This window comes from Tursiops truncatus, chromosome 10, assembly GCF_011762595.2.
Source record: "Tursiops truncatus isolate mTurTru1 chromosome 10, mTurTru1.mat.Y, whole genome shotgun sequence".
Classification (NCBI taxonomy): domain Eukaryota; kingdom Metazoa; phylum Chordata; class Mammalia; order Artiodactyla; family Delphinidae; genus Tursiops; species Tursiops truncatus.
In genome coordinates this window covers 39259639-39284860 of record NC_047043.1, presented here as the reverse complement: position 1 = coordinate 39284860, position 25222 = coordinate 39259639, and the positions used below count along the sequence as shown (strand labels likewise).

At 58.1% G+C, this 25222-nt stretch overlaps 1 protein-coding gene across 2 annotated transcripts in view; it reads right to left on the bottom strand.

Moving 5' to 3' along the window:
* The window catches only part of GRM4 (glutamate metabotropic receptor 4), a 98383-nt gene that overhangs the window by 59626 nt on the left and 13535 nt on the right, over window positions 1-25222 (bottom strand). For both annotated transcript variants that reach the window (XM_033863693.2, XM_033863694.2), the window contains exon 2: window positions 3260-3476. In XM_033863693.2, the coding sequence (XP_033719584.1) occupies window positions 3260-3476 (217 nt within the window). The remainder of the gene's footprint in view (window positions 1-3259; window positions 3477-25222) is intronic.

Sequence of the window (25222 nt, the reverse complement as noted above, 5' to 3'; positions counted from 1 at the left end):
TGTCATCAGGATTCAAGAAAGTGCAGCGAGGCTGCCTGGCACAGTGCAGGGTTCAGTCAAGGGCCACAGGCTGGCTCAGGGCGCAATCCACATGACCAAGGGACTGGGGTGGGAGGGCACTGCTGATGGGGACTGGAAAGTGCAGCGCCAGAGCTTTCTCTAAGCCCTGTGCCAACGGCCCAATAGTGCAATAGTGCTGGGTGCTACCCAGGAGCTCCCCACCCAGAGGATGGAGCTGGGCTCCAATCCCAGCTCCTCTACGTTCTGGCTGTGTAGCCTTGGGAAAGTGACCTACCCTCTCTGGCCTCAGTTTCCTCATCTGTAAAAAGGCCATCGGCTTCCCTGGTGGCGCAGTGGTTGAGAGTCCGCCTGCCGATGCAGGCGACACGGGTTCGTGCCCCGGTTCGGGAAGATCCCACATGCCGCAGAGCGGCTGGGCCCGTGAGCCATGGCCGCTGAGCCTGCGCGTCCGGAGCCTGTGCTCCGCAACGGGAGAGGCCCGTTGCTCCGCAACAGTGAGAGCCCCGCGTACAGCAAAAAAAAAAAAAAAAAAGGCCATAATTATGCTCCCTGAAGGACCCACCAGAGCCCAGCACACACAGGCACCCAGGACTTGCTGGCTGAGCTCTCACCAGGGCTCTGATGTACACCCTCAGCCTGGCGAGCGCACCCTCCCGTCCTCCCCGCTCCCCGGCACTCCTCTGAGCAACGCGAAGATGATTTATACTTCAGAGGACGAATCAATACGATATATAGCCAAAGACATCTTTAATCTTTCACAGGAATTAGGCAAAAGGTACAGCGGCCCCTTTCTACTGGCCGCTCAATTCTGATTTCAATTTGGGCAGCTGGAGCGTGGCTTTCTCTCTCCTTTTCTTTTCATTTGCCTAAAGGTGGTTCTCCAAATCAAATTTCATTTAGCAGGCGGGGCAGGGAGACCCAGCTGCCCAGCCAGGGCCCCAGGGCTGCACACCCTGCCAGGGGGTCTGCGGATGAGGGAGGTCCGGCCAGGTGGGAGGCCAGACCCTCAGCAATGGGAAGGAATGCAGGCGGCAGGGGCACAGCTGTGACCCTGTGCTGGGCCCGGGCAGAGCACCTAGTTCTCTTATTTTTCTAGGGGTCCTTTTAAAAATCTTGAGTAGACTTTCTATTCTCTAACTACTCAATGCCTGATTAGATGCTTGCAGAAAATTCAAACAGTAGCCTTAGCTTCAGCCAAAATGCAATGCCCTGACCTCACCCCAATCCCGTGCCTCTCCCACGCTTAACACATCAGCATGTGTCCCTCCAGGCCAAGTGTGTGTGTGTGTGTGCGCGCGCGCGTGCGTGCGCACACGTGACTTTCATACCCCCATCCCTTGCACAGGACTGGTCCACAGGGGTCTCAGTTACTGCAGTGGGAAATGGGCAGAAGACAGAGTGACAAAGCAGTTAAGACCTCTAATCCTGGAGCCAGCGCGCCTGGATTCAAATCCCTTCTCCGCCTCTAACTTGCTCTGTGACCTGGTGCCAATTATTTGGTGTCTCTGAGCCTCAGCTTCCTTCCCTGGACAATGGGGGTACCTGCTTCATCTGGTGGGGCAGATTCCCCAGAACACCCGGTATAAACAGGGGCTCGGCATGTGCCAGCGGCATAGGGAAGGCTATGTTGAGTACAGGGGGCGGCTTCCAGGTCCCTACGGCAGGGACCAAACACAATTGAACGCTAAGATTCTGGACCTCTGTCCCTACCCCCATCCAGCACTTTTGTCCCCAAATCCAACAGAGGTTGCACCTGAATCAGAAAGGCAGTGGGCTTGTTTGGGGAAGGACTCAAGCCATCAGGGAGGAGAGGAGCCTGCAGAGCAGGATGGGTGGAGCCAGTGCAGAGAGGTACCCAAGTCTGAGCAAAGAAAGAAAGGATTTGTGGGCAGTCGGCGGGGGGCGGGGCGGGAGTCTGACACTGCCCAGCCTGCCTGCAGGTGGGAATGGGGTCTGTCCACCCCCTGCTTCCTTCCGTGGGGGCCTAGCTGCTGGAGCCGCAGCCATCAGTCAGCACTACCCCATTTCCACCACCCCGCCGCCCTCGCCGCCAGGTTACAAGCACCCGAGCTGCTTCGGCTGTACAATTAAAGGGGCTTGTCTGAGATTTATAGCAGGATTATGCCTGCAGGGTGTTACCAACGCCAGCCTCTGGACACTCTGCGGTCCTTAGGAAAAGCAATTAGAGTTCCGGGGTTCTCCGGGTATAAATATAGAGACGCCATCCCCCAAGGTCGAGGGCGCCACAGTGAGCTATTTAGAGACGGGGCCTTGGGAGAGGCCAGGAGAGGAGGCAGAGGGGCCCTGTCTGCGGGGAGGAGGGTCCGCCAGGAGCGGAAGGGCCTCCCTGCTTCCCTCCATGCCCCACGCAGCACGGGAGCCGTCCCTTGGCCCCCACAGCTCTGAATCAGCTTGGCAGGGCTCACCAGCCCAGGTGGGGCCCCCGACCCAGGGGCCTGTCTGCTGCCCTGCACGCCCACACACACAGTCCCACACAGGCTGTCCTGCCTCAGTGTGACCATCGGAAAGGACCGGCCAGAGGCCCAGGTCTGGGCCTGCCGTGGAGGCAACCCCTGCCTGCTTAGCCTCTCCTTGCTTGCTGGTAACTAGAAGTTTATCACTCTGGGGACGGCAATTCAGGAACGCAGTGAGCTCGGCGGGGCAAGGGGGCCTGTGGTAAGCGCGGAGGATCCGAGGAGAGCACGTCACTTTCCCACCCTTCCCCCAATCCCACCCACAGGGCACCCACCTCCCTGAGGCCGGCACAGCCCCACCGCAGCCCCTGCCCCTAACCACACGGCCCAAGTTTAAGGATTCTGAATTCCCAGTCCCTCAGACAAATCCTTGCTCCAAGAAGCTGCTGGTCGGCCTCTGGCTCCTGGGTCCCTGAGACCCCACTGAACAAGCCCACCTCCATCCCCACCTCCTTCTCCTCCTCTCTGCCTGAGAACAGGGTCTGTTCCATCAGCTCCCATGCTGGGGATACTGACAGTCCCTCCGTCTGCCCAGCCATGTCCGCAAAAGTCACTCACATCCACCCCCAGCCCCCAGCAGTCCCCCAGCCACCCGCCCACAAGGCCACAGGCTCAGAGGAGAGACTCAGGCCCATGAGGGGGTGGCCCGGGGCAGGAGAGCCCAAGGCAGAACCCAGGGAGCGGCTCCCGAGCAGCGCTCGGCCACCACGCTGTGACGTCCCCCCGTCCCCAAGCACGACCCTGAGGGCGGGCGCCGGACTCACCGTCCTCACGGGACTTCTGGACGAAGGCCTCCACGCCACTCTCGCCGTAGCTGCCCTCCGAGGCTAGCGTGGACACGTAGTTCCACTTGAGGGCACGGACGATGTCCACCATGGCCTGGGCCTGGTACGTGTCCGAGGGCACCACGCGGGAGAAGAAGTCGTAGCGGCTGTTGTCACTCAGGTCGGGGGCTGTGGAGGCGTAGCTGATCTGGGGGATCTGGGGGCGAGAGGGGCCACTGATGGGGGCGGCTGGCATCTCACCCTGCCCGGCCAGCACCAGCCCCTACACCCCAACCTGCCTCCCATCCCATGGCCTTGGGACCACCACCCCCAGCCCTTCCCATGGGCACTGCCCCCTCTCGTCCTGGGGGAGACCCCTTGACATGGGCTGAATAGGTCCCAGCCGCACTTGACAGAGGAGGAAACTGAGGCCCAGAGAGGGTGGGCAAATGGTTGGTCAGCCCCGCCCCGGGCTCTACCCAGGGTCCCAATCCTTCCCACCCCCTCTCAGCTCCCTGCTCCCGTCTCTCCCCGGGCCTCTCCCTTTTCCCAGCAGGAGCGAGGCTGGCATCAGGGTGAGAAGTGAGAGGCATGTCAGCATCAAGCCCTCCTCTAGAAAGTCTCCCAGCCCACCTCACCTGGGTCTTGTGGCCGGTGGTCCCTCAGTAACACACACGTACACACCCCAGAGTCCTAGGGGATAACGCACATGCCTGTACACACATACACGCACGTGCTAACACACACACACACACCACGGGATCCTCTGGGTGCCTCAATTTACATAAAGAGCTGGAACATCCTAGCTGGAGAGAATCCCCAGATGGTTGGCCCAGGGATGGAGTGGGAATGGGGATGGGGTGCGGATGAGGGTGGTGAGAGGGGCCTGAGGGTTTATGTGGTCCACTCCCTGCCCCCAGGCAGCCTTTCTTGTCACCACCCAGCAGACCCCATCCCCACAGCTCTCTCTGGGCCCAGGCTCCTTCCTCCTGCCCAGCTCAGTGGGGACAGAGCCCAGGTTCCAATTTCCACAGCCCTCGCCCCACCCCACAGACTGAATCCCAGAAGGCCAGAGAGACTAGGGCCTCCGAGAAACCCTCTCTCCGCAGCCTGGGACACAGGGCCCACCCGGTGCCACGGCCTCTCAACGGCAGACTCCGGGCCTCCTGGCCCCAGCCCGGCTCCCCCAGTCACAGGGCACCTTCCTGCCCTCACACCTCCCACCTGGCCCCCCAGGCAAAGGTGGGACACGGAGCTCTCAAGGTGCCATTCCTCCTGTGGTTGACATCCAACACCCCCAAGGGACGTGAAAGGGGTCGTGTGGACCCTCCTGAGCCTCCCCCACCTCCCCCCGCCCACATCCCAGTTGCCCTCCTCACAGGGCTCTCGTCTGCCCCGGCTCCCCAGGACCGGCCAGTGGCCCGTGCTCTCCACCCCCTGCTTTAGTCCACACCAACATGTACCCTTCCTGTGTCCCCTTTACCCTGCCCTCTGTCGTCCACGGTGACAGGGTGAAGGGCTGGGCATACTGATCTGGGCTGATGTCAAATCGAAGGTTGATTCCCCCTAAGGAATAATTAAGATTCAATCCTGGCAGAAAAAAATTAATGGCCAGAATTTTAGTCCACATGGCAACTGAGGGTGGGAAAATGTTCCGGAGCCAGAGGACACCGGGAGCCCCCTGCACATGGGTTTGCCCACCCGGCCTCTGCCTACGGTGTGCCTATCCCCAGGGACAGTGCGGGGGTCCACCTTCCACTGGGGTATATACTCAACCTGCTCTGAAACTAAACAGGGGCAAAGCTGCCTCCCGGAAGACAGCCAGGGGCTAGAGGTGGGGCTGGGCAGGACCCCCCACCTTAGACTCTCTGTATGTTTTCCACGTAGAACTACGCAAATACAGCACGTGATTAGAAAGCAGACCTCACTGGAACGTCCCAGAGCACATGCGTCCCTGCGCCTGCCTGAGTCAGCAGTGTCTGAACACTAGCCCAGTCCTCTCGGCCCTGGAGGGCACTTAGCATAAAAGCAGCGGCCCCTACAATGCGGACTCTGGTTGGACATTTGGTGATTCATTCAAAAAGTATCGTTATTTTTAAGGTCTGATGAGGGTATTATAGCTGCGGTTGGCTGGCTGGTTTTTGAGTCCCTAGCTCTTAGAGCGCGGTTTCCCCACCTCAGCGCTGTTAACGCTTGTGGAGGGGAGTGGGGTGTGATTCTCTGTTGGCGGGCTGTCCTGCGCCTTGTAGGATGTTTAGCCGCACCCTTGTCCCCTACCCACTAGATGCCAGTAGCACACCCCTCCCCCAGTTGTGACAACCAAAAATGTCTCTAGACATTGCCAAATGTCCCCCGGGAGACAAAACTGTCCCCAGTTGAGACCCACCATTTCAGAGATATGTACTAAAATATTTAGGCATGAAGTGATATGATGAGGTCTGGGATTTGCTTCAAAAGAATCGCTGTGGGAACGTGTGGAAGAAGAAATAACACTGGCCGAGCGCTGACAACTGTTGACCGGTGTGGACGCGAAGGTACACTGCCCTGTTTGTTGCACTTTTGTGCGTGTCTGAAATGCCTACATTTAAAATTTTTGACAGTAAAACAACAGAACAAAATAAATGTCACCCTTGGGGTCAACCCTCTGAGGAGAAGCGCCCTGAATCTGGAGCCGGCAGCGCAGATGCAGGGCCACCACAGCAGGTCCCTGAGAGAAGACGGCCGTGTTTGTTTGCCAGCTCACCTCTGCCGGCCCTAATCACACACCCAGAAATCCACTCGCCTCCTGATTAGAAGCAGCTTCTCTCCTACTTCTGATGTGTTCTCCCAACACAGGGCCATAGGGCCGGAGTCAAAAGTGCCCGCTCAGAGGAGGGGCAGCAGGTCCAGGGAGGTCTTGGGGCTGGGGGCAGAGCGGCAGAGCAGCCCACACGAGGCAACTGCTCACCCCTCGGTCCTCCTTCCGAGCCACCTCCCCCCTCCCCTCCCATCCGGGCACTCGGCCTGGGCAGGGACAGCGAATGGACAGGTGGCTGTCCAGGTGCCGGGACTCAGAGCCTCCCCCAGTGAGCTCAGCCTGCGTCAGCCGGCTTCAGACCCAGGCGCCACCCCTGCCCCCTGCACACCCTCATTCCCATAGAGGGTGGGAGGGCCAAGCATGGGGTTCCTGCAGGTGTGTGTGTGTGTCAGCCTGCAGGAGTGCTCAGGGCCTCTGATTTCTGAAGCCCAGGAGGGGCCCCTGCACGGCCCCCAACCATTCCTGAGATCCTGAAACAGGGACCTTGCCCTGAGATGATAAGGGTTGCAGAGGAGTAGAGCCAGCTTCCTGAACAGGGTCCAGGAGATAAGCCAGCATCCTCGTAAACATCGCCTCTGCCAGCTCCTCCTACCCTGCCCCCTGCAGGCTCCCTCCTCAGCTCCAGGCCCTCCTGAGGTGCCCAGGAGGATGGCCTGAAGCAGTGATTTGGGAGTTAAACTGCTCAGATTCAAATCCCAGGTCTGCCGTGCACCGGCTGGGAAACCTGGGGCAGGTTACTTCACCTCTCTGGGCCTCAGTTTCCTCCTCTGCAAAATGGGAATAATTCCAATCCCTTTCTCATAAGGTTGTGAGGGTCACGTGTGGGAACTCACAGGAGGTGCTAGGGGCAGCGCCTGGCGGGCAGTCAGCACTCAAGGGTTAGCTCTGATGTGGGCTATTATCTCTCCCCCTGCACTTCCTCCTGGCAGCTCTCTCTCTGTTTTTACCCTCTAGCACTGTCCCTGGTGCCTCCCCCTCCCACCCCCAGCTCTCTCTCTGTAGTCACAGTTACTGCTTAGTGAGGACATCTCCTGGGGCTGGCAGGTCCCCCCAAGCTCCCCTCCCTCCTGTCCCCACCCCAGCCTGGAGTGGAGGGGCAGAGGCAAGGACCGCCCTGGGGACCCCATGGGCAGGGGGATCGTGACAACCTGGCCCCAGGGGGGCTCTGGTATCTCCGCAGCGCTCACTGTCCCCTCAGCCCAGCCGAGAGGGAGGGAGGCACTGGATTAACATTCTCTTCAGAAAACATTCCTCTCCTTCACAACAGCCGTGCCCACCCTGTCCCCCCGCCAGCTCCTCCCTCTCTGCCTCCCTCTTGCTGTCGCCCAACACTTAGAGCAGCAACTGTGTGCTGGGCGCTGTTCCAGGTGCTGGGGAGGCTACACCTTCCTATTGCGCCCTCATGGGACAAGAGTCAGCAAGAAGTCAGACTCCAGCAGCCCTGACCAACGACGGCTGTCCTACTCTGGGGCCATCTGTTCGCCTGTTTCTCTTTCCTCTCTGCCCGCCTTCCTCTGCCCACAAAGCCCAAGACCTCATCTCCCCACATCCAAATCTTCCTGGTGCATCAAGGCCCAGCTCAAGTGCCACCTCCTCCAAGCAGCCCCCCAGGAGCCTTCATCCTCCAGAGAGCCTGCTCGGACCTCCCTCAGCACCAAGTGGGCTGCCCCAGGGGCACCGAGCACATCCTCCCTGTCCTCCCACGTGTTAGGTATTTGGCCAACTTATCAATTCAACAAGCGTTCTGAGGCGCCCCGCGTTGTGCTGGGCAAGGCCACTGGGGAGACACCGAGGGGAACTGGGCTCATCCCACCCCCAAACCCAACACTCACTGCATCTGGGGGACGCCCTGGGGAGGAGGCAAGTGGGATGCCCATGAGTGGCACACAGTGTGTCTGCAGCTGGCACCCCGCAGAGCCTCATGCTTACAAAAGTACGAAAAGGGTGAGTGACTGAAGGGGGAAATACATGAATAAACACTCTCTCTCCCTCCCTCCCTCTCTCTCTCTCTCTCTCTCTCTCTCTGGCTTCTGGAGTGACAAGGAGGTCCCTGCCACACGGGAAAGACAAAAGCTGCTTCCGGGCTTGAGCAACAATGAAGATGAATGTCAAGAACATGTGTGTTTGTGTGACACGCGCACGTGCGAGCACATGCTGGAGCATATGCCCTGAGCACACAGCACACTCGTTGATTTATTCCTCTTACCAATAGTCACCGAGCGCCAACGACCTGCCAGGCACAGCTCTGAGAGCAGGGGTAGGCGGTGGACACTGCCCCGTGGGGCACCCCATGTCGACAGGGGCAGGCGATGCAAAGGCGATGCAGGGCTGGTAGATGGGGATGGGGCCCAGGAGAAAAAAGAAATCAGGGAAGTTCAGGGGACTGTTAGGGAGAAGGCCTAGGGAAGCCCCTCTGGCAGGGTGACATTTGAGTCAAGACCCCAAGGAGGTGAAGGAGGCAGCCCGTAGGTGTTTGAAGGAGGGCTTTTTAGGCAGAGGGAACACGTGGATGTACATGTATGCACGTGTGTGTAAGCATGTACATGCATGTGTATCTGTGTGTTCCAACCTGAATCTGTTCTGAACCTGCCCCAGGCCTGGCCAGCAGCCCCAAACACCCCCCGGGGCACAGAGACACTGGCTGGGATGCAGGTGGTGCCCCAAGTGCCAACAGCTCAGGCTCTGGGTCACTGGCTCCCCAACCAGCAGAATCTGAGGACCCCCTGAGAGTGGCCGGTCCCCATCCCACCCCAACCAGAGGAGTGTCGGGGGATAAGCAAGGTGCCCGACATCTCAGAGTGCCCCAAGGGCCCAGTCCCCACGGCCTCTGGAGGCCAGGGCTCTGTAAGCACAGGGTTTTGTTCACAGCAGTCAGGGGTGAACCCCCCACCCTGACCTGTGCAAGGCCTGGGGAACCCCGAGTCAAGCAGCTGGATGTCCGGGGCCATCAGCACGGACACCTAGGGCCACCTGACAGGAATCCCAACCCTCTTCCTGTGAGCGTGAGTGTTTAAAAGCCCCTCCTCCTCCCTCCTCTTCCCTAACCCTCGCCTCAGCACTCTCTGGAGCCAACCTGCCCAGGGCTGTGCCACCCAGCTTTGCCATCCAGCTGTGCCACCTCAGGCAAGCAGGCAGCCTCTCTGGGCCTCAGTTTCCACCCCTATAAAGCAGTCACAGAAATAACAGAGAGGACTGCATTAGTGAGAACACACACAGGGCTGAAAACTGTGCCCATGGGCTTCCCTGGTGGCACAGTGGTTGAGAGTCCGCCTGCCGATGCAGGGGACACGGGTTCGTGCCCCGGTCCGGGAGGATCCCACATGCCGCGGAGCGGCTGGGCCCGTGAGCCATGGCCGCTGAGCCTGCGCGCCCGGAGCCTGTGCTCCGCAGCAGGAGAGGCTACAGCAGTGAGAGGCCGCGTACCGCAAAAAAAACAAAACAAACAAATAAAAAAAACTGTGCCCAGCACATGGGGGCCCTCAGCAAATACCAGATATTATTAGAGAGGGAGGCAAGACTGGGACCGTAGTGCCCATTTTTCAGATGAGGAAACTGAGGCTCGGACAGGTGAAAGTGCCCTCTGAGTATCAGGGCCAGGAGAAATCAGAAACGAGGCACAGACCCGGCTCCCCTGCCTCCCTGTTCACCGTCCCCGAGTCCTGGCCTCAGACCCTGCACACCCTCCCAGCCGACTCTGCTCTTTCTGTTCCACCCACAAGCCAGGCCGGGCAGCCACAGATTGAGGCCGGATCCTGAAGCCCGCTCTGGCCACCAGCCCGACCCAGGCCGGGACCCAGGCAGACCCCAGGACCCCCACCTGCCTGGCGCAGCCCCTCTCACTCGGGGAGCAGAGGACCCTGCATGGGGCAGGTCAGACCCCGGGGTGGCTGCCTGCTCCTTGCCCTTCTGATCCTGGCTGCATGAGGCCTCGACTGCCCAGCTCTCAGCATCGGCTGTTTTCTCTGCAGATAAAAGGCAGCCAGCCAGGTTTTAGGTACATGAAAGCTGCTCGGGCAGGAATGTATGGTTCAGAGAGCCGGTGAGAGGGCAGAAGCCCAGCTTCCAAAGGCCTGGGGCGCCGTCGTCTCCCACCCGACCCCTCTCACGCCCTCTGCTGCAGAGACGGTGCCCGGGAGGAGCAGAGGTGCTGCCAGCCCACCTCTCTCCCTCCCCGGGACCTCGGGGACAGGAGGGCGTCTCACTGAGAGCCAGGCACACAGTAGGCGCCCCCCATACCCTTGTGGATCAGCGACCACCTCCTCTCAGCCAGGCGCTAAAGACACGGATTTAAATAACCCATCTTCCAGGCTTCCCTGGTGGCACAGTGGCTAAGAATCCGCCTGTCAACACAGAGGACACAGGTTTGAGCCCTGGTGCAGGGAGATCCCACATGCCGCGGAGCAACTAAGTCTGTGCGCCACAACTACTGAAGCCTGAGTGCCTAGAGCACGTGCTCTGCAACAAGAGAAGCCATCGCAATGAGAAGCCTGTGCACCGCAGAGAAGAGTAGCACCCCGCTCACCGTAACTAGAGGAAGCCCGCGCGCAGCAACAAAGACCCAACGCAGCCAAAAATAAGTAAATAAATTTATTTTTAAAAAATAAATAAATAACCCACCTTCAGAGAACCAGCCTGCTGGGGGGGGTGGGGGGAGGAGGTCCTTGGAGTGAAATGCCTCCAGGCTGAAGTGCCGGGTTGGGGGCAACAGGGATTCACTGCAGGGAGAGTCAGACTGTGGGTCCTGAGGAGAGAGCAGAGGCTGGCAGGGTGGGTCGAGGGTGTAGACAGATTGAAGAGGAGAAACGGGGCGGTGCAGAGAGGGGGGTCGGGGGAGTTCAAGGCAGCTGGGAAGGGAAATCAGGTGAAGGAATTGGGGTACGGCAGAGGGGGGTGCAGTGGGGGGACCCAGCACGCAAACCTGCTCTCAGTCCTGACACAGCCCGACTCTTGAGAGGGACCCCAGGGTTCAAGAGCAGAGAAGCAGGCTTCCAAAGCCTGGAAAGTGGGGGATGCCCTGGGCAGGGGCTGGGCTGGCGTCTGGGTGGTCTGTGGTCAGCGTGGTCTGTGGAAGGGCTGGGATGGGCCCCAGATGGAAGGACGGTCTGCCAGCTGCCCTGGGCCTCATCCCAGCCACACGATGGGGTCTTTCCCCTCAACAACCACCTTCCCCCCAACCCACTGGGCCATTTGGGGGCCACCGGCCACTTTCCCACAGACCCTGTGGGAATTCAGGCCAGGCCGGCCCGGGGTGACTCACTTCAGGATGCCATCATCAATCAGATCCCATTACCCTGCGGACACAGACCAGCCGCCAGGTCCAGACCCCGAGCACCGGGTCACTGGTAGCCGGGCCATGTGTCCCGGCCTGGCCTGGGCCTGCCGACCTCTGCCCCAGCACAGTCCATCAGCCTGCCCAGCCCACCCTGGGTGCCCTGACTAGGACTTCTGCCCCTCTTGCTGCCCAGGGCACTCGGCCTCCCCAGCTCTGCCCCTCCCCAGGCTCAGAGATGGGGTGTCCTCCTCTGCCCGAGTCACACAGGCCCCTCAGGCCAGCAGTCTTTCCCCTCCTTGACCGAGAAATGGACATCAGTCTCCAAGGCTGCAAGTACTGTCTTAAAAGACAGTGCAGGGCTTCCCTGGTGGCGCAGTGGTTGAGAGTCCGCCTGCCGATGCAGGGGACACGGGTTCGTGCCCCGGTCCGGGAAGGTCCCACGTGCCGCGGAGCGGCTGGGCCCGTGAGCCATGGCCGCTGAGCCTGTGCGTCCGGAGCCTGTGCTCCGCAGCGGGAGAGGCCACAGCAGTGAGAGGCCCGCGTACCGCAAAAAAAAAAAAAAAAAAAAGACAGTGCAATCTGCCCACAAAGCCACGTGGTCGCTTCGCCTGGGCCGCCCGGTGGCCACCAGCCTCCCCTCCCCCCACAGGCTCCCAGCCCACCCACACCCCTCAGAAACTCTGTTGATTCCATCATGAATTCACTCACTCAGTGCTTCCCTGAGCACCTACTAAGCACCTCGCACAATCTTTGGCACTGGGGCAAACACACGGAGACCAATCCCTGCTTTCATGGAGCTGACACTCCAGCAGGGGAGATGACACTAAATGAGCCCGCACGTGACTAACGTGGGTGCTGGTCCTTAGAGACACTTCCAGCTCCCTGACTTCCTGGCACCTGGCAAAATCCAACCACCTGCCCCTCATGCTTGGCCGGGGCCACCTGCCATGTTCTGGCCACCGAGCTGGGAGCAGGAAATGCTACCATTTCGAGGCCAGAGCATCTCATGGCCATTGTGAGACCCTACAGGGTACATGTTCCCCCTGCTACCGTGAACAGCAATGTTCCAGGCCAGCCTGGTCCCTGAGGAGGTGGGCAGAGCACTCAGACAAATCAGGTGGACATGTAACATAGCAAGTATTCAGTTTACGTATTTTAAGCCACAGAGATGCGGGGGCTGTTTGCTCTTGCAGCACCTCCTCCTGATGCTGACAGACACAGGGGGCGTAAGCTCTCACTCCAGGAGAGCAAGGAATGGGTCTTATTTACCTCCACTTCAAGAGCCTGGATGTGTCTGGTTCACACCCATCACAGGCTGGCTTGGGCTGAACTGAATTAAATTCACACACACACACACACACACACACACACACACACACAGATGTAATCACTGTCATCCTGAGAATGAGCATTTATTGAGTGCTTACTGTGTGCCAAGAACTGTGCAAAGTGGTTTTATATGACTAACACCTTTAAACTTACAATAACTGTATATGAAGTGGGCCCTCTTATTTGCCCCATTTTCCCAAAACTTAGGTACAGAGACGTTACGTAACTTGTGCAAGGGCACACAGCTAGTGATTGAGCTATGATTTGAACCCAGAGGGATGAGCTCCAGAGCCCATTTTACTGTCAGGTAAAACCTCAGCCTCCTCCCTTCACAAGTGGGCCTACACATACACGTACACGTACACACACACACACACAAACATACACAGAATCTGAGGGTGGCGGCAGTAGCCTCCAGTGACGAGGAGGGCCGCCCGCATCGACTGTGGCCGCAGCGGGGAGAGCCAGCCCCACTACCCCTCTGTGCTCAGCCACCACCTCCACTCCTGGCTACCACACTATGGGCTGAAGTGGTCCATCTGTCCCCGTCACAGAGGATCGGGCAGGGGTGGGGGCCAGGGGCCCCAGAGGCTTGTGTAAATGGCTCTGCTTTGAGCAACAGCTAATTTCTGAACATAATTATTAATTTCATGCTTATCATATGCAAACCTCTGTCTCCCAGACGAGATGAAATTGATTTAATTAGAAATTCCATCATCAAGCCTTTTGGATCCAAGCTTTTAATTAGGGTCACCAACCCCACCCATGGCTGCCAGAGAGTGGGTTCATGGCCCCTGACTCCCCCCAAGGGCCCAGGCACAGCCAGCATGTGTAGGTCCCTCCACTGCCACCAGGGCCCCACTGCCCAGGTCAGGGCCCCTCACCAGGACCCTCACCTACCTCCCACCCACAGCACGGCCCCACAGTCACAAGGGGCATCTTTTTCCTGCTGGCATCGTAATGGGGAGATAGTATGGGAAGAGTTCGTATCATCTTGCAGCTGGAAGGACTGAAATGTTTAAGGTGGCAGAAGACAGGAGAGATAACAGGTCTCCCCTCTTCCTGAGAAACTCACAAACCAGCCTTCTTCTGGGAGCCCTGCTGGGTGCTAATAAAATGCCCTTTACTGCTCAGCTTAGGGTCATCTGTCAAAATGATCAACAACACTTGGCATTTTAACAAAGCATTTTCAACACATTACCTCTGACTTCATCTCCAGCTACCATCCTGGCCTCACTCACGTGGCTCCAGCCACACTGACCTCCTTGCTGTTCCCTTGAACATGCCAGGCACACTCTGCCTCAGGGCCTTTGCACTGGCTGTTCCCGCTGCCTGACTGCTCTTCCCCCAGGTCTCCCCAGAGACCCATGTGGCTCGCTCTCTCACATCCTTCCCTTCAAGACTACTCAAACATCACCTTCTCAGACCACCCTATTTAATACCAATCCAGCGTCCCTCTCCTGCACCCCATCTCCACCTCCCTTGCTTTGATTCTCCCAATAACAATGATCACTTTCTAACATGCTCTAGATTTACTTGCTTATTTCATTTATTATCCGCCTCCCCCTAAAACATCGGCTCCATGAATCCAGGGGCCTTTTTTTATGCCCCACTGTGTCCTCGGATGCCTGGCACAGAACTTGGCTCAATAAACGCAGAGACCACTTCATTCCCTCCACACAGCCAGCCTGAGGACAAGCTCAGCAGGGCCCTGAGCACCTTAGACAGGTGAGGAAACCGAGGCTCAGAGCCTTGGGGCCTTGCCAAGGCGACAGAGACGACCGAGTTCTGATTCTCACATGGTCTGACACTTCACCTGGGTAAGTGGAGGGCATTGCTCTGCAGAAGGGGGCCGCTCCACAGCAGCGCCCTGCTCACGGAAGATGCTCTGAGGTATCCCTCCTCCTACCCCAGGGCTCAGCTCATGCACCTCCTGGGGCCCTACCCCCCTGATTTCACAGTGATATCCTAGAAGGCACTCGTTGGGGGGCCATCCCCCACCCACCTATGTCTCCCCCTCCCGGGAAACCACCCACTCTCTTATCAGGAAAGCAAGAGGACACTTGGATTAATTTCCAGGCCTGCTCTGAATTATGTTTTCCAGGAGAGAACCAGACAGATGTAGGCAACACGCCTTTGAACAAATATTTCCCCAGAAAGTGCTTTATTCAGTACCTTGTCTCACCCTTTTAAACATTATATGTTTTCTTAGGAGCCCAGGAAACAAGGGGGGCGGGCGCCGATATGGCACGGAGCCTGGAAGAGAATAGAGGGCGCAGAGTGGAGGGCTGACAAAGGAGCGGGTTCTGGTGCAGGCTCGGGGGAATTACCGCAGATAAGAGCGGGCGGGGGAGCAGGCGGCATAAGGGCGAGAGGAAACAAGATCCTCAAATCAGCACTTGTCCTATTTCATAAGCAAAATTTAGATCAATAAATTACACTCACTTCTGCAGGTTTTACATGCTGACTCCGTAACCTTGTCAAGAGTGACATGTGGGGGGAGGCCAAGGGACGGAGGAGCCCAGAGTCTGGGGAGGAAGGGTGGGGGCCAGGGGAGCCCCATGGGGCTGCAGTGCCTGCACCCCCTTCTCCTTGAAGGGCCCAAAGCCCAGGTTTCCGGAGGTGAGAAGCAGGCCACCACACCCTCTGCCCACTGCCTCGCTGCAAGACTGCAGGCAAGTCACTGCCCCTGTGAGCCTCAGTCTCCTCATCTGCCCAGTGGGCACAGTGGGGAGAACCGGCCTCTGTCAACAGACATGAAAGCTTGGAAAGAGACACGAACATCCAAGCTGCCAGGAGCCATTACTCTGTGTCTGATACACACCAGGTGGGGCAGCTACTGATACAGACTCTCCTGTTGATTCTCACCACAGCCTGAGGGAGTGCGAAGGTTTCCTTCGCCCCGATTGACACGAGAGGCTGCAGCTCAGAGCTGAGGCCCGTGCCTGGGGTCACCTAGCGTTGGGGCCGGGAGCCACACCCAGGCCCACCTAATGGCCAAGCTGGGCTTTCTCCATGCCATGAGGCTGCCTGTGGGCCAGGGAGCCGGGCAGCACCGGGCACCAGGCCACACCCAAGTGTCCAAGGGGCAGGGGCTCGGGACCAGCCCAGGGGGCTGCCGTACCCCAGGGCGTCGAGGTGAGGGTGCGGCTGAGCAGGGACCGGGCACTCAGAACCGGCCGGGCCGGGGCTGGGCATCCTGAGAGCCGGGTGGGGCAGCAGTAGGCAGGAGGCTGCGCAGGTATTAGCGGAATCCAAGCAGGTCCAGGAGCTACCATTTCAGAAGCTCCTACACCACGCCCAGCACTCCACAGGGATTCTCTCATTTAATCTGCACACAATAACCCCACGAAGTGAATGCTATTATTACCTTCATTTTGCAGATAAGACAACTGAGGCCCAAGAAAATATGGAAACAAAATCACGCAGCAAGTGGCAAGGCAGGATTTGAACCCAGGTCTCTCTGACTCCGGCACCTGGGCGCTCTCACCCCTACGCCCCGCCTGGCACATACTCCGTTTACGTTGCCAGCCTCCTGCCCTGTGCCCACACCATCCCTGCCCCTGGGAAGCAGCCAGGATGGGGAGCCAAGAGTCCTTGCTCCTGGCCTTTCCTCACTACATCTCTTGGACACACACTTCCCGTGTCCGAGCCTCAGTTTCCACATCTGTTCAATGGAGATTTAATGAGCCCTGGACTCACAAGGTAAGGACAGAGGACGGGGCCTCCACGATGTGGGGGTGACATCCAGAAGCCTCTTCCACAGAACCCGCTGAGCCCACCCCCAAGCTGTGGGCGTCAGGGGCGGGGCCGGGACGACCTCAGTGAACGGGGTGCCCCTGGAGCATCTGTAATGGCACTGTCCTGCTGGCCAGCAATGGGGGCGTGGCCAGGCGGGGAGAGATGAACCACGGCGTCTGCCCAGTGTTCTCCCAAGTCAGGTCAATGTGCCGCACTGCGTGGAATATATGGCTCTGTATTAATATAATATGATATAATGGTATGTACAAACATTATCGAACACACAAGTCGATAAAAGTCACATCACCATCACTCCAGGTAATTTATATCACAGCTCAGCCACAGCCAGGCTGGCAGGGAGGAGGCCCCACTGGAGCGAGGGAGCCTGAGCCCTGGGCTGGACAGGGGAATGGGTAGGCCAAGTGCAGCAATTTAACCAAGACCACAGGGCAGGCTGACAACGAGCCACCTGCAGAGCTCATCTCTCCCCTGCCCACCCCGCTCTGACCCAGCACTGCCTCCCGGGGCCCTGGGATGGAGCCAGCTCTGAGAACCCAGCCTGCAGGGGGCACCGCCAACCTCCAGGGGCTCCTCTGATTCCTGGCTGCGCCCACCGTTGTCCTCAGGCACTGGCAGCCCCTGGCTCTGACCCATCTCTCACCAGCACCCTCAAGAAGGGCGTCCCATGCAGGTGTACCTGGGGTGCTGTTCTAACCCAGGGTTCCCTCTTGGGGGACGTTTGCTGTGGAAGCCCCATCTCCATCTGCAAAACAAGGGTTTCTGGGCCCTGGCAAGGGTGGAGGTGATATGGGCCTCCCATCCCATCATGCATTCATTTAAAATATATTTACAGGATTTCTCTGGTGGTGCAGTGGTTAAGAATCTGCTTGCCAATGCAGAGGACATGGGTTCAATCCCTGTCTGGGAAGATCCCACATGGAGCAACTAAGCCCGCGCGCCTAGAGCCCGTGCTCCACAACAAGAGAAGCCACCGCAATGAGAAGCCCACACACCGCAATGAAGCCCCCACTCGCCACAACTAGAGAAAGCCCGTGCGCAGCAACGAAGACCCAGTGCAGCCAAAAATAAACAAATAAATTTATTAAACAAAAATAAAATATATTTACTGAGCACTCATTCTGTGCCCAGCACCATGGTAGGCACCGGGGAGACCACCGTGTGCAAAGGCAGACAAACCGCTGTTCCCGTGGAGCTGAGTCCTGTGGAGAGACGGTCTCTAACCAGATACGCACACCAACACATACATAATCACAGCCTCTGAGATGGGCTGGGGAGAGGTCGGGGGGGTGCGGGGGCACCTGTGAGAGCCTGGAATAAGGGCCTGAATCTGGTCAGGGCACCCAAGGAGGGCTCCCTGAGGAGGGGCAGTGAGCTGACACCTGAAGGATGGGTAGGCAATACCCAGGTAAAGAGGGAAGAACAACCCAGATGGAAGGTGAGACAGGTGCAAAGGCCCTGTGGCTGGTTCAAGGAAAGGCAAAAACACAGAGAGGATGGGAGAATATAGCATGAGTCATGGTTGTATTGGAAACAGATCCGGGGCAAGATGGGAACCACCAAGAGCATTGGGAAGGCTACTGCACTAGTCCAGTTAAGAGGTGAGGGTGGCCTGGCCCAGGGGTGTGTGTGGAGATAGAAGTATGACCCCCCCCAAAAGCCCTCCAGCTCCAAGTGTCTCCCTCCATGACAAAACTCTCAGTGAGCCCTCGTCTGAACTCTGAGCGCACCCGAGACCAAAAGAAGAGTCTCAAGCCAGGAGCCAGGCAAACAAGTTCTCCGGGGTCAGCTGCCCGCTTCTCCTCTGGGCCAAGCCCATTCCTTCAAGATAACTGGGCTCCTGGGGATTCTCCAGCTGCCCCAGTGACATAGCAGGTTGAAGAGGGGCCAGGGACTCAGCCCAGAGCGGAGGGGAAGCTACCCCGCCCCTCACCCCCACTGCCGGCACCTTCTGCCGCTCTGAGATCTGGCCAGGGTGGAAAGAGCCTGAGTTCTAGTCTGTCACTAACTCATCGTGTGACCTCAAACTAGACCCTCTTCCATCCTGTGCCCCAGGTTTCTCATCTAATAATCATAAAATAACAATCACAGTAATAACTGACATTTACTGAATGCTTACTACGTGCCAGGCTCTGTTCTCAGCACTCATTTATTTCATCCTCACCAGACATCTGTCATTAAGGTACTAGCATTCCGCCTACTTTACAGGTGAGGAAACCGAGGCCCAGAGAAGTTGAATTACTTTCCCAAAGACATGCATCTGAACTCTCGCCGCTGGGCTCCACCTGCCATCAGCCTCTGCCACCTCCCCGTGGAAGTAAGGATTGACCTGAATCGCCTCTGAGACACCCCAGCTCTGTTGTGCTGCCTCTGTGCCTCTCAGCCCAGAAATTCGGCCTCCAGCCTGGAAGGGCCCAGCTCCTCCCAAAGGATGGCAGGTATGATTTGGGGGGGAACCTCTCCCCAGACCCTTCTGCTTCCTTTCGTCTACTGCAGAAACCTGCAGATGTCTGATTCCGTTCAGCGACCACAGTCCCCCTGACCACAGTGGGCCTGGTACCGTGATGGGATGGGGACAGCACGGTCCAGCCCAGTACTGAGGACCTGCTCTACGCTGTTCCCCCAGAAGCCCAAGTGGGATGAGTCCTGGGCACCCAACGAGGTGACAGCTCATGAAGGCAGTGGCCCTGGAACTTCCCTTCTTACTTCTCCTCCATCTGGAGGGCACCTCCCAGGAAAGCTGCCCGTCATGCTCATCTCAGGTCTGCTCTGGGGTCTGACCTGTGACTGGGCCTTCTAACCTCACTAATTTAATTCTGACAACACCCCTTCCAGGTGGACATTGCTCTCTGCACTTTATGGGCAAGGACCTGGAGACAGGAAAGAAGTCGTTGGCCCTCAATCCCTCAGCTACTGATGGAAACCCAGGCCCACCAATGCCAGGGCAGGAATCCTTCCATCCTGCTGCCTGGCCTCCCTCCAAGCCCACAGCGAGAGCCACCAGCACATCTGGGGCCTGTCCAGACAATGAGCGGACAGGCAGGACATGCCCAGTTTCCAGCAACTGGTGATCTGAGCTGACACTCCTCTCTAAGAGGAAAGCCCGGAGCGGATCTTGGCCCCTCCCACCTGGTCCCCCCAACTCAGGCCCCTGCCCCAGAATCTCCATAAAGCCAGAGAGTTGACAAAGGTCTGCCCATGAGCCCGGGCCTCAGCAGGTCCCACTGGGAGCAGCCGCTGGGAGCAGAGCCTGGAGAGGGGTCCCGTCTCCCAGCACAGCCAGGCCCAGCAGACAGCGGGCACCCGCAGGTACAATTCAGAAGGGCCCAAAGCCTCCCAGCATCTCCCCAACACCTGCTGCCTGGCTGACTTCAGCTCTTACCAACCCTCCCCCCACTCACTTCCCTCTGGCCACACTGGCCTCCTTAAACAGCCCCTGAGCCCCAAGCATGGTCCAGCCTCACAGCCTTTGCACGTGCCGTGCCCTCTGCCTGGCTGGTTTTTCCCCCACAGAGCCACAGAGTACACCCTTTCACTCATTCACATCTCTGATCAAACATCACCTTCTCAGAGAGGCTGTCACTGAACAGCTCATCTCAAGCAGCCCCACACCCCTCCCTGTCCCCTGACCCGTGGCCCTTCTCACTCGACTTGATATAACACATCTCTCCCGGAGGAAGTGTCTGGAGTGAGCTGTGCCTCACAGGACTGGCAGCCTCAACAGCCTGTGAGTCACAGGGGCTGAGGCGTCCCGCACCCACTGCCCAGCCTCAGGAGTTAGGAGTCAAGCTGGTCTCCCCCGCCAGCCCAGGCTTCAGGGCCATCTATCCTGTCTGGCAGCTCTCCTTCACCCGCCCCTTCCTCCAGCTCAGGCCTGGAGATGAAGACAGCAAGAAGGTCCTTTAGGGCGGGCTGGGGGAGTGGAGGGTCAGGAGGCCACAGGGAACAGCCTCTCTCCAGGGGACCCCTGTGTCCCCCAAGCAACGCGGAGCCAAGCAGAGACAGGTCTCCCCATGGTCACCCTCAGGGCAGCCAAGGCCTGCCCAGGTGGACACTCCAGGTAATCCAATCTCATGCTCTAGAGCATCAGCCGATGGGGGCAGGGGCCAGGGAGGAGGAAACACGCACACACGGACACAGACGTGGACATACCTGGCAGCCCTGCCAGGAGCCAGCAGATTCAGTCCACCAAAACCAAAGGACCCGCTCGCGTGCATGTGCCGAGGGTGTCACGCACACACGCACACACACACACACACACACACACACACACACACACACACACAGTGCTCGCCCCTGCCCACTCCACATACACCCAGGTACACAGACATGAGAGCATACATTACACACACAGAATTACATGAGTAATTACATGAGTAATTACACCCAGATACACCTAGAGACACATGGTACGCCCTGAGCCAGGCATGCCCACTAGGTCTACCTGAGCGTACCTGAGACACCCACCCCCGTATTCAGGAGCACAAGCTCACACAAGCACGCCCTGAGTCCCACACACACATCCTGGACACACAGCACAAGTGCTGACAGTGGCTCCTGGTGCTAAGTATACCTGAATGTGTGTGTGTGTGCCCGTGCACACACACACACTCCTGTGTAATCAGGATGGGCAGGGGCAGCATCTACTGTGCATTTTGGGGAGCACAAAAGAATGTTCATAACACCCCCTGAACTGTCACCGCCCTGCCCAGCTGCCCATCAAGCAGCTGGAACTCTCAACTGCCCACAGCGAGCAGGAAAGTGCTGACCACTCTCCCCCATTACCACCCGTCAAGGGGCGGTTTTTCTGCAGGTTGATCCAACCAATAGGAGATCCAGCCTGGCAGGGGCAGAGCTCAAGGTGGGCGAGGGCTGATGAGCCTAGACAGGGCCAGTGGGGGTTGAGGAGGACCAAAGGTACTGGGCACCAGGGGGAGGGGCAGCCCAGAGACTATGAGCCCGCCTGCCATGCTCGTCCACCTGTCCCGCTCCCTTGGATACCATGAGTTGGGGAGAGGGCTGGAGTTGGCAGGCCTGTCCCTCACTCCAGGCCCCAGCCCACCCAGGTAACTGGCACTGCTGGAGGGAGAGCGCCCTGGCTGGCTAGCACCTCTCACCGTTCCCTGGGTGCCCAGCACTTCCATGAGGCTGCAGGGACGTGAAGATCCCCAACAAGAAATGGGGGCCTTGCCCAGAGACCCCGAGACAGGGGAGGCCTCATCACTTGCCCCAAGTCGTACCTAAATAACTGTAGTGGAAAAGGGGGGCAGGATCGCTCCTGTGAACCAAGCCCCGCTCCAGCCCAGGGAGGAGAGAGCAGTGTCGGTAATTTATTTTAATAATCCTGCTGAACTGGGAGAAAATTAACAAATGAGAAACCAGCTCGAAATTAATCAAAGTTCCCTGTCCATCCCCCCCACCTTCCATCTCAATGAAGGTTATTTATCCAACGAGCAATAAAACACAGAATTAAATTAAACAGGCCCTTTCTTTGAGTCCTCTCCCCTAGCCCCAGGGAGGCAGTGTCTCCCGCTCACAGCTCTATAAGCAGCTCCTGGAGGGCCTCAGCAGATCCACGGCTGCCGACAGCAATCAGAGGGGTTCCCCCAGAAGGAGCCCCACATTGAACGCACTCCCAGTCTGGGTCTCACCGCCAGCTCTCTGCCAAACATATGAGCGGCAGATAACTCAACCACCCTCCCGAGGAGGGACGGAGGGAGGTTCCTGCGGTTGGGCCTGAGCTGATTGGAGGCTGGGGAGTCCCCAGGTTCTCCGTGGGGGAGAGAAAGGCTTGGTATGGAAGGCGGGGAGCGTGAGCAACTCCCCAGATGAGGACACTCTGGGGCCCACAGCAGGTTCCAGCTGGAAACACCCTCCTGGCCCCAACCTCTTGGTGGGAAGGGGCCAGAGGGGGCACAGGGTACAGCGGAAGCCGAAGAAGGACCTCCTGTGAGGACAGGACTCACCCCAGGGCTCAGACATCAGGGGGTCACTGCAGCACCCTCAGGGCAAGGGTGCACCCCACACCCACCACTTCCTTGGGCAGTCTGTCCGGCATGTGCTTCCCTAAATATCTCTTCCCTGCAGCTTTTGAATCCAGGCATATTTCAGCCAGGACCGCCACCTGCAGCCACAGGTTCCTAAATAACTACTCTCAGGGCCCCCTTCAACCATTCCCTTCTGTCTGCCCTCTAGCTGTGAAATCTGTAATAATAATGGCCTTCCCTCTACAGCTTTCACAGACATTCTCCCATTTAAACCTCACATCAACTCAGTGAGGGAGACATTTGCCACGATGCTCACCTCATGGTGACTGAGGCCCAGAGAGGGCCCTGAACAGGGCACATCCAGCAGTGGCTGAGGGTCCCAGCCGCAGCGCGTCAGGGATTGGGGACCAGGAGCGTGGGGCAGGGGGGCGGGATGAACAGGGCTCTGCAGAACTGCCAGGCTTCCTGGAAGCCTCCTCAGGGGCTTTCTGCGGAGGAGGGCTGGAGGCTGACTGCCCCCTGGGAGGAGGGGAGAGGGAGGGAGGGTTATTACACATGAACTCCTCCATGCCTGCCTCTGACACGGCTACACCTGCAGCCCACGCAGGGCAGCCAGAGGGCCTCTGACACCATAAATCTGATCCCATCACTTTCTGCTTAAAACCCTCCACAGGCAACTCATGCATCTGGAGTGAACAGCCACGCTCTGTCCTGGGACCCAGAGCTCCTGCTGACCCAGCCCTGCCGCCTCTCCTCCTCCTCTCTGAACAGCCTCCTTGTTCTTCACATGCACCAAGCATGTTCCCTGCTTCGGGGCCTTGGCACTGGCTGTGCCCCTCACCCACAATACCACCCAGGCACCTGGTTCCCTTCCTCACTTGCCTGGGCCTATATTCAAACGCCCCTTCCCTGACCACCTGGTTTAAAAGAGCTCTTCACCTCCTCCATCACTCTCGAAACCCCGGCCCTCTGCAATTTTCCTCCACAGCACCTGTCACCTCTTGAATTACTGCTTGCTTACTGTCTTTCTCCCCCTTTAGAAGGTCAGCTCCATGTAGGCAAGGATTGCGTGTGTTTTTGTTCCCTGCTCTATTCCTAACCTAGCCTAACATACGACTCACTAGTTATCTGATTGCTGAATGAATTAATGAATGAATGACACTATGCTTAAGGTCATCATTCGGGCCACCATAACCTCCGGTCTGAACTGTTCCATCAGTCTCCTAACCATTCTCTCAGCCTCAGGCCTCGGCCTGCAACCAAACCTCCACTCCACACCCAAAGGAATATTTTAACCCCCAGATCGGACCAAGGCACCATCCTGCAGCATCAAGCCCACACACTTGGCCTCAGCCCCTAATCCATCCCAACTCCCTCTCCACTGACCCTCTCCCATGCCAGGAGCCCTGCTTCATCCATGCCAGACATACCTGAAATTCCAACCATACCTGTCCTTTCCACTGGAGCACTGTCATGGTTCCCTCTCTGCCTGCAGGACACCTCCTCCAGGCAGCCACCCCATGTATGCCCTGTCAGAACCGACCTCTCCCTACTCTGAGCCCCCACACACCCTCGCCTGTACCTCCACCACAGCCCTCCCACACCCCCAACCTGAGCTGTGACAAATCATATGCATGTCATACCTCCGCATCCAGGAAGGACCCAGATTTATTCACTGGCAATCTCTCCCATCCCCACCACCTGCTCCGGTATCTTGCACAAACTTGGAGCTCCATACGTATTTGCTGAATCCAATGGAACCAGTTCAAACACAGCCCAGAGAGAGTGCCCATGAAGAGGGGCCTTTCCTCCAGGTTGCTGCCATTTCAGGCTGCTCTGAGGACAAATGGACCTTTAAGTGCCACTTAATTGCAGCACACAGGAGCAGCTGGCCCCGCATTCCACTCACCTCTCCTTGGGGGTTGCCTGGGAGGAAACGGATTCGCGGCGGTTGAGAGGTGACCAGGGCTCTGTTAAAATGGCAACGCACCGCCTCTGGTCCATCCACCAGCCCATAATAGCAGTGCTGGCCCACCCAGCAGCTTGCATGTTGAGCACACGTGTGGCCACCCCCATGGGTGAGAACAGCAGGCACAACACAGCCACCAATGAATTATTTATTCCGTACATTGTTAGCACAGCAGAGAGAGTAACCGTGTCTCCAGGCTTCAATTAAAATATCAAGGCGCCTGCACCGTCTGCCCGGCCACATGCCCAGCTCCCACCGACACTGGCAGGATAGCACCTCCTGGGGAGCTATAGCGCCCCCAAGGCCGGCTCTACTGCCCCCTCCTCTGCTTCCCAACAGTCAAGTCCTGTTTCAGCACCATGGACAGTAGCCTCCAGGCTCCTCTAGGGATCTGCCCCTGAGACACCCCAGCACACTTTTCAGGGCTCTAAAAGACCATTTAGTAAATCGATGACCTGAAAGAGCCTTTCCAGCTCCCCAAAGCGGCCCTGGGACAAGCCTTGGTGGGTTCTTAGCCTAACTCCCATTCTCCATCCACTCCCAGCACACCCCTACAATCCTACAGCACATGGCTGGAAGGCAGGAGCTCAAGGCCCTCACCTCAGCTCCTCCCCAGGCTCCTTGACAACTCTAGGCAGATCACCCCGCCTCCCTGGGCTCCAATTTTTTCACTCGGAAAATGCAAATGACGGTGGCCAGGCTGTGACCTCAGGGATTGTCACAACCAATGGAAAGGGATTTTGACAAGGGACTTTGACAAAGCCAGAAGAGGGCTTTAATTTCATACGGGTGGGTTTCTTCAGCCTTCCCACCCCATCCCAACCTGGAAAACCCTGATTCTAGGGCACAG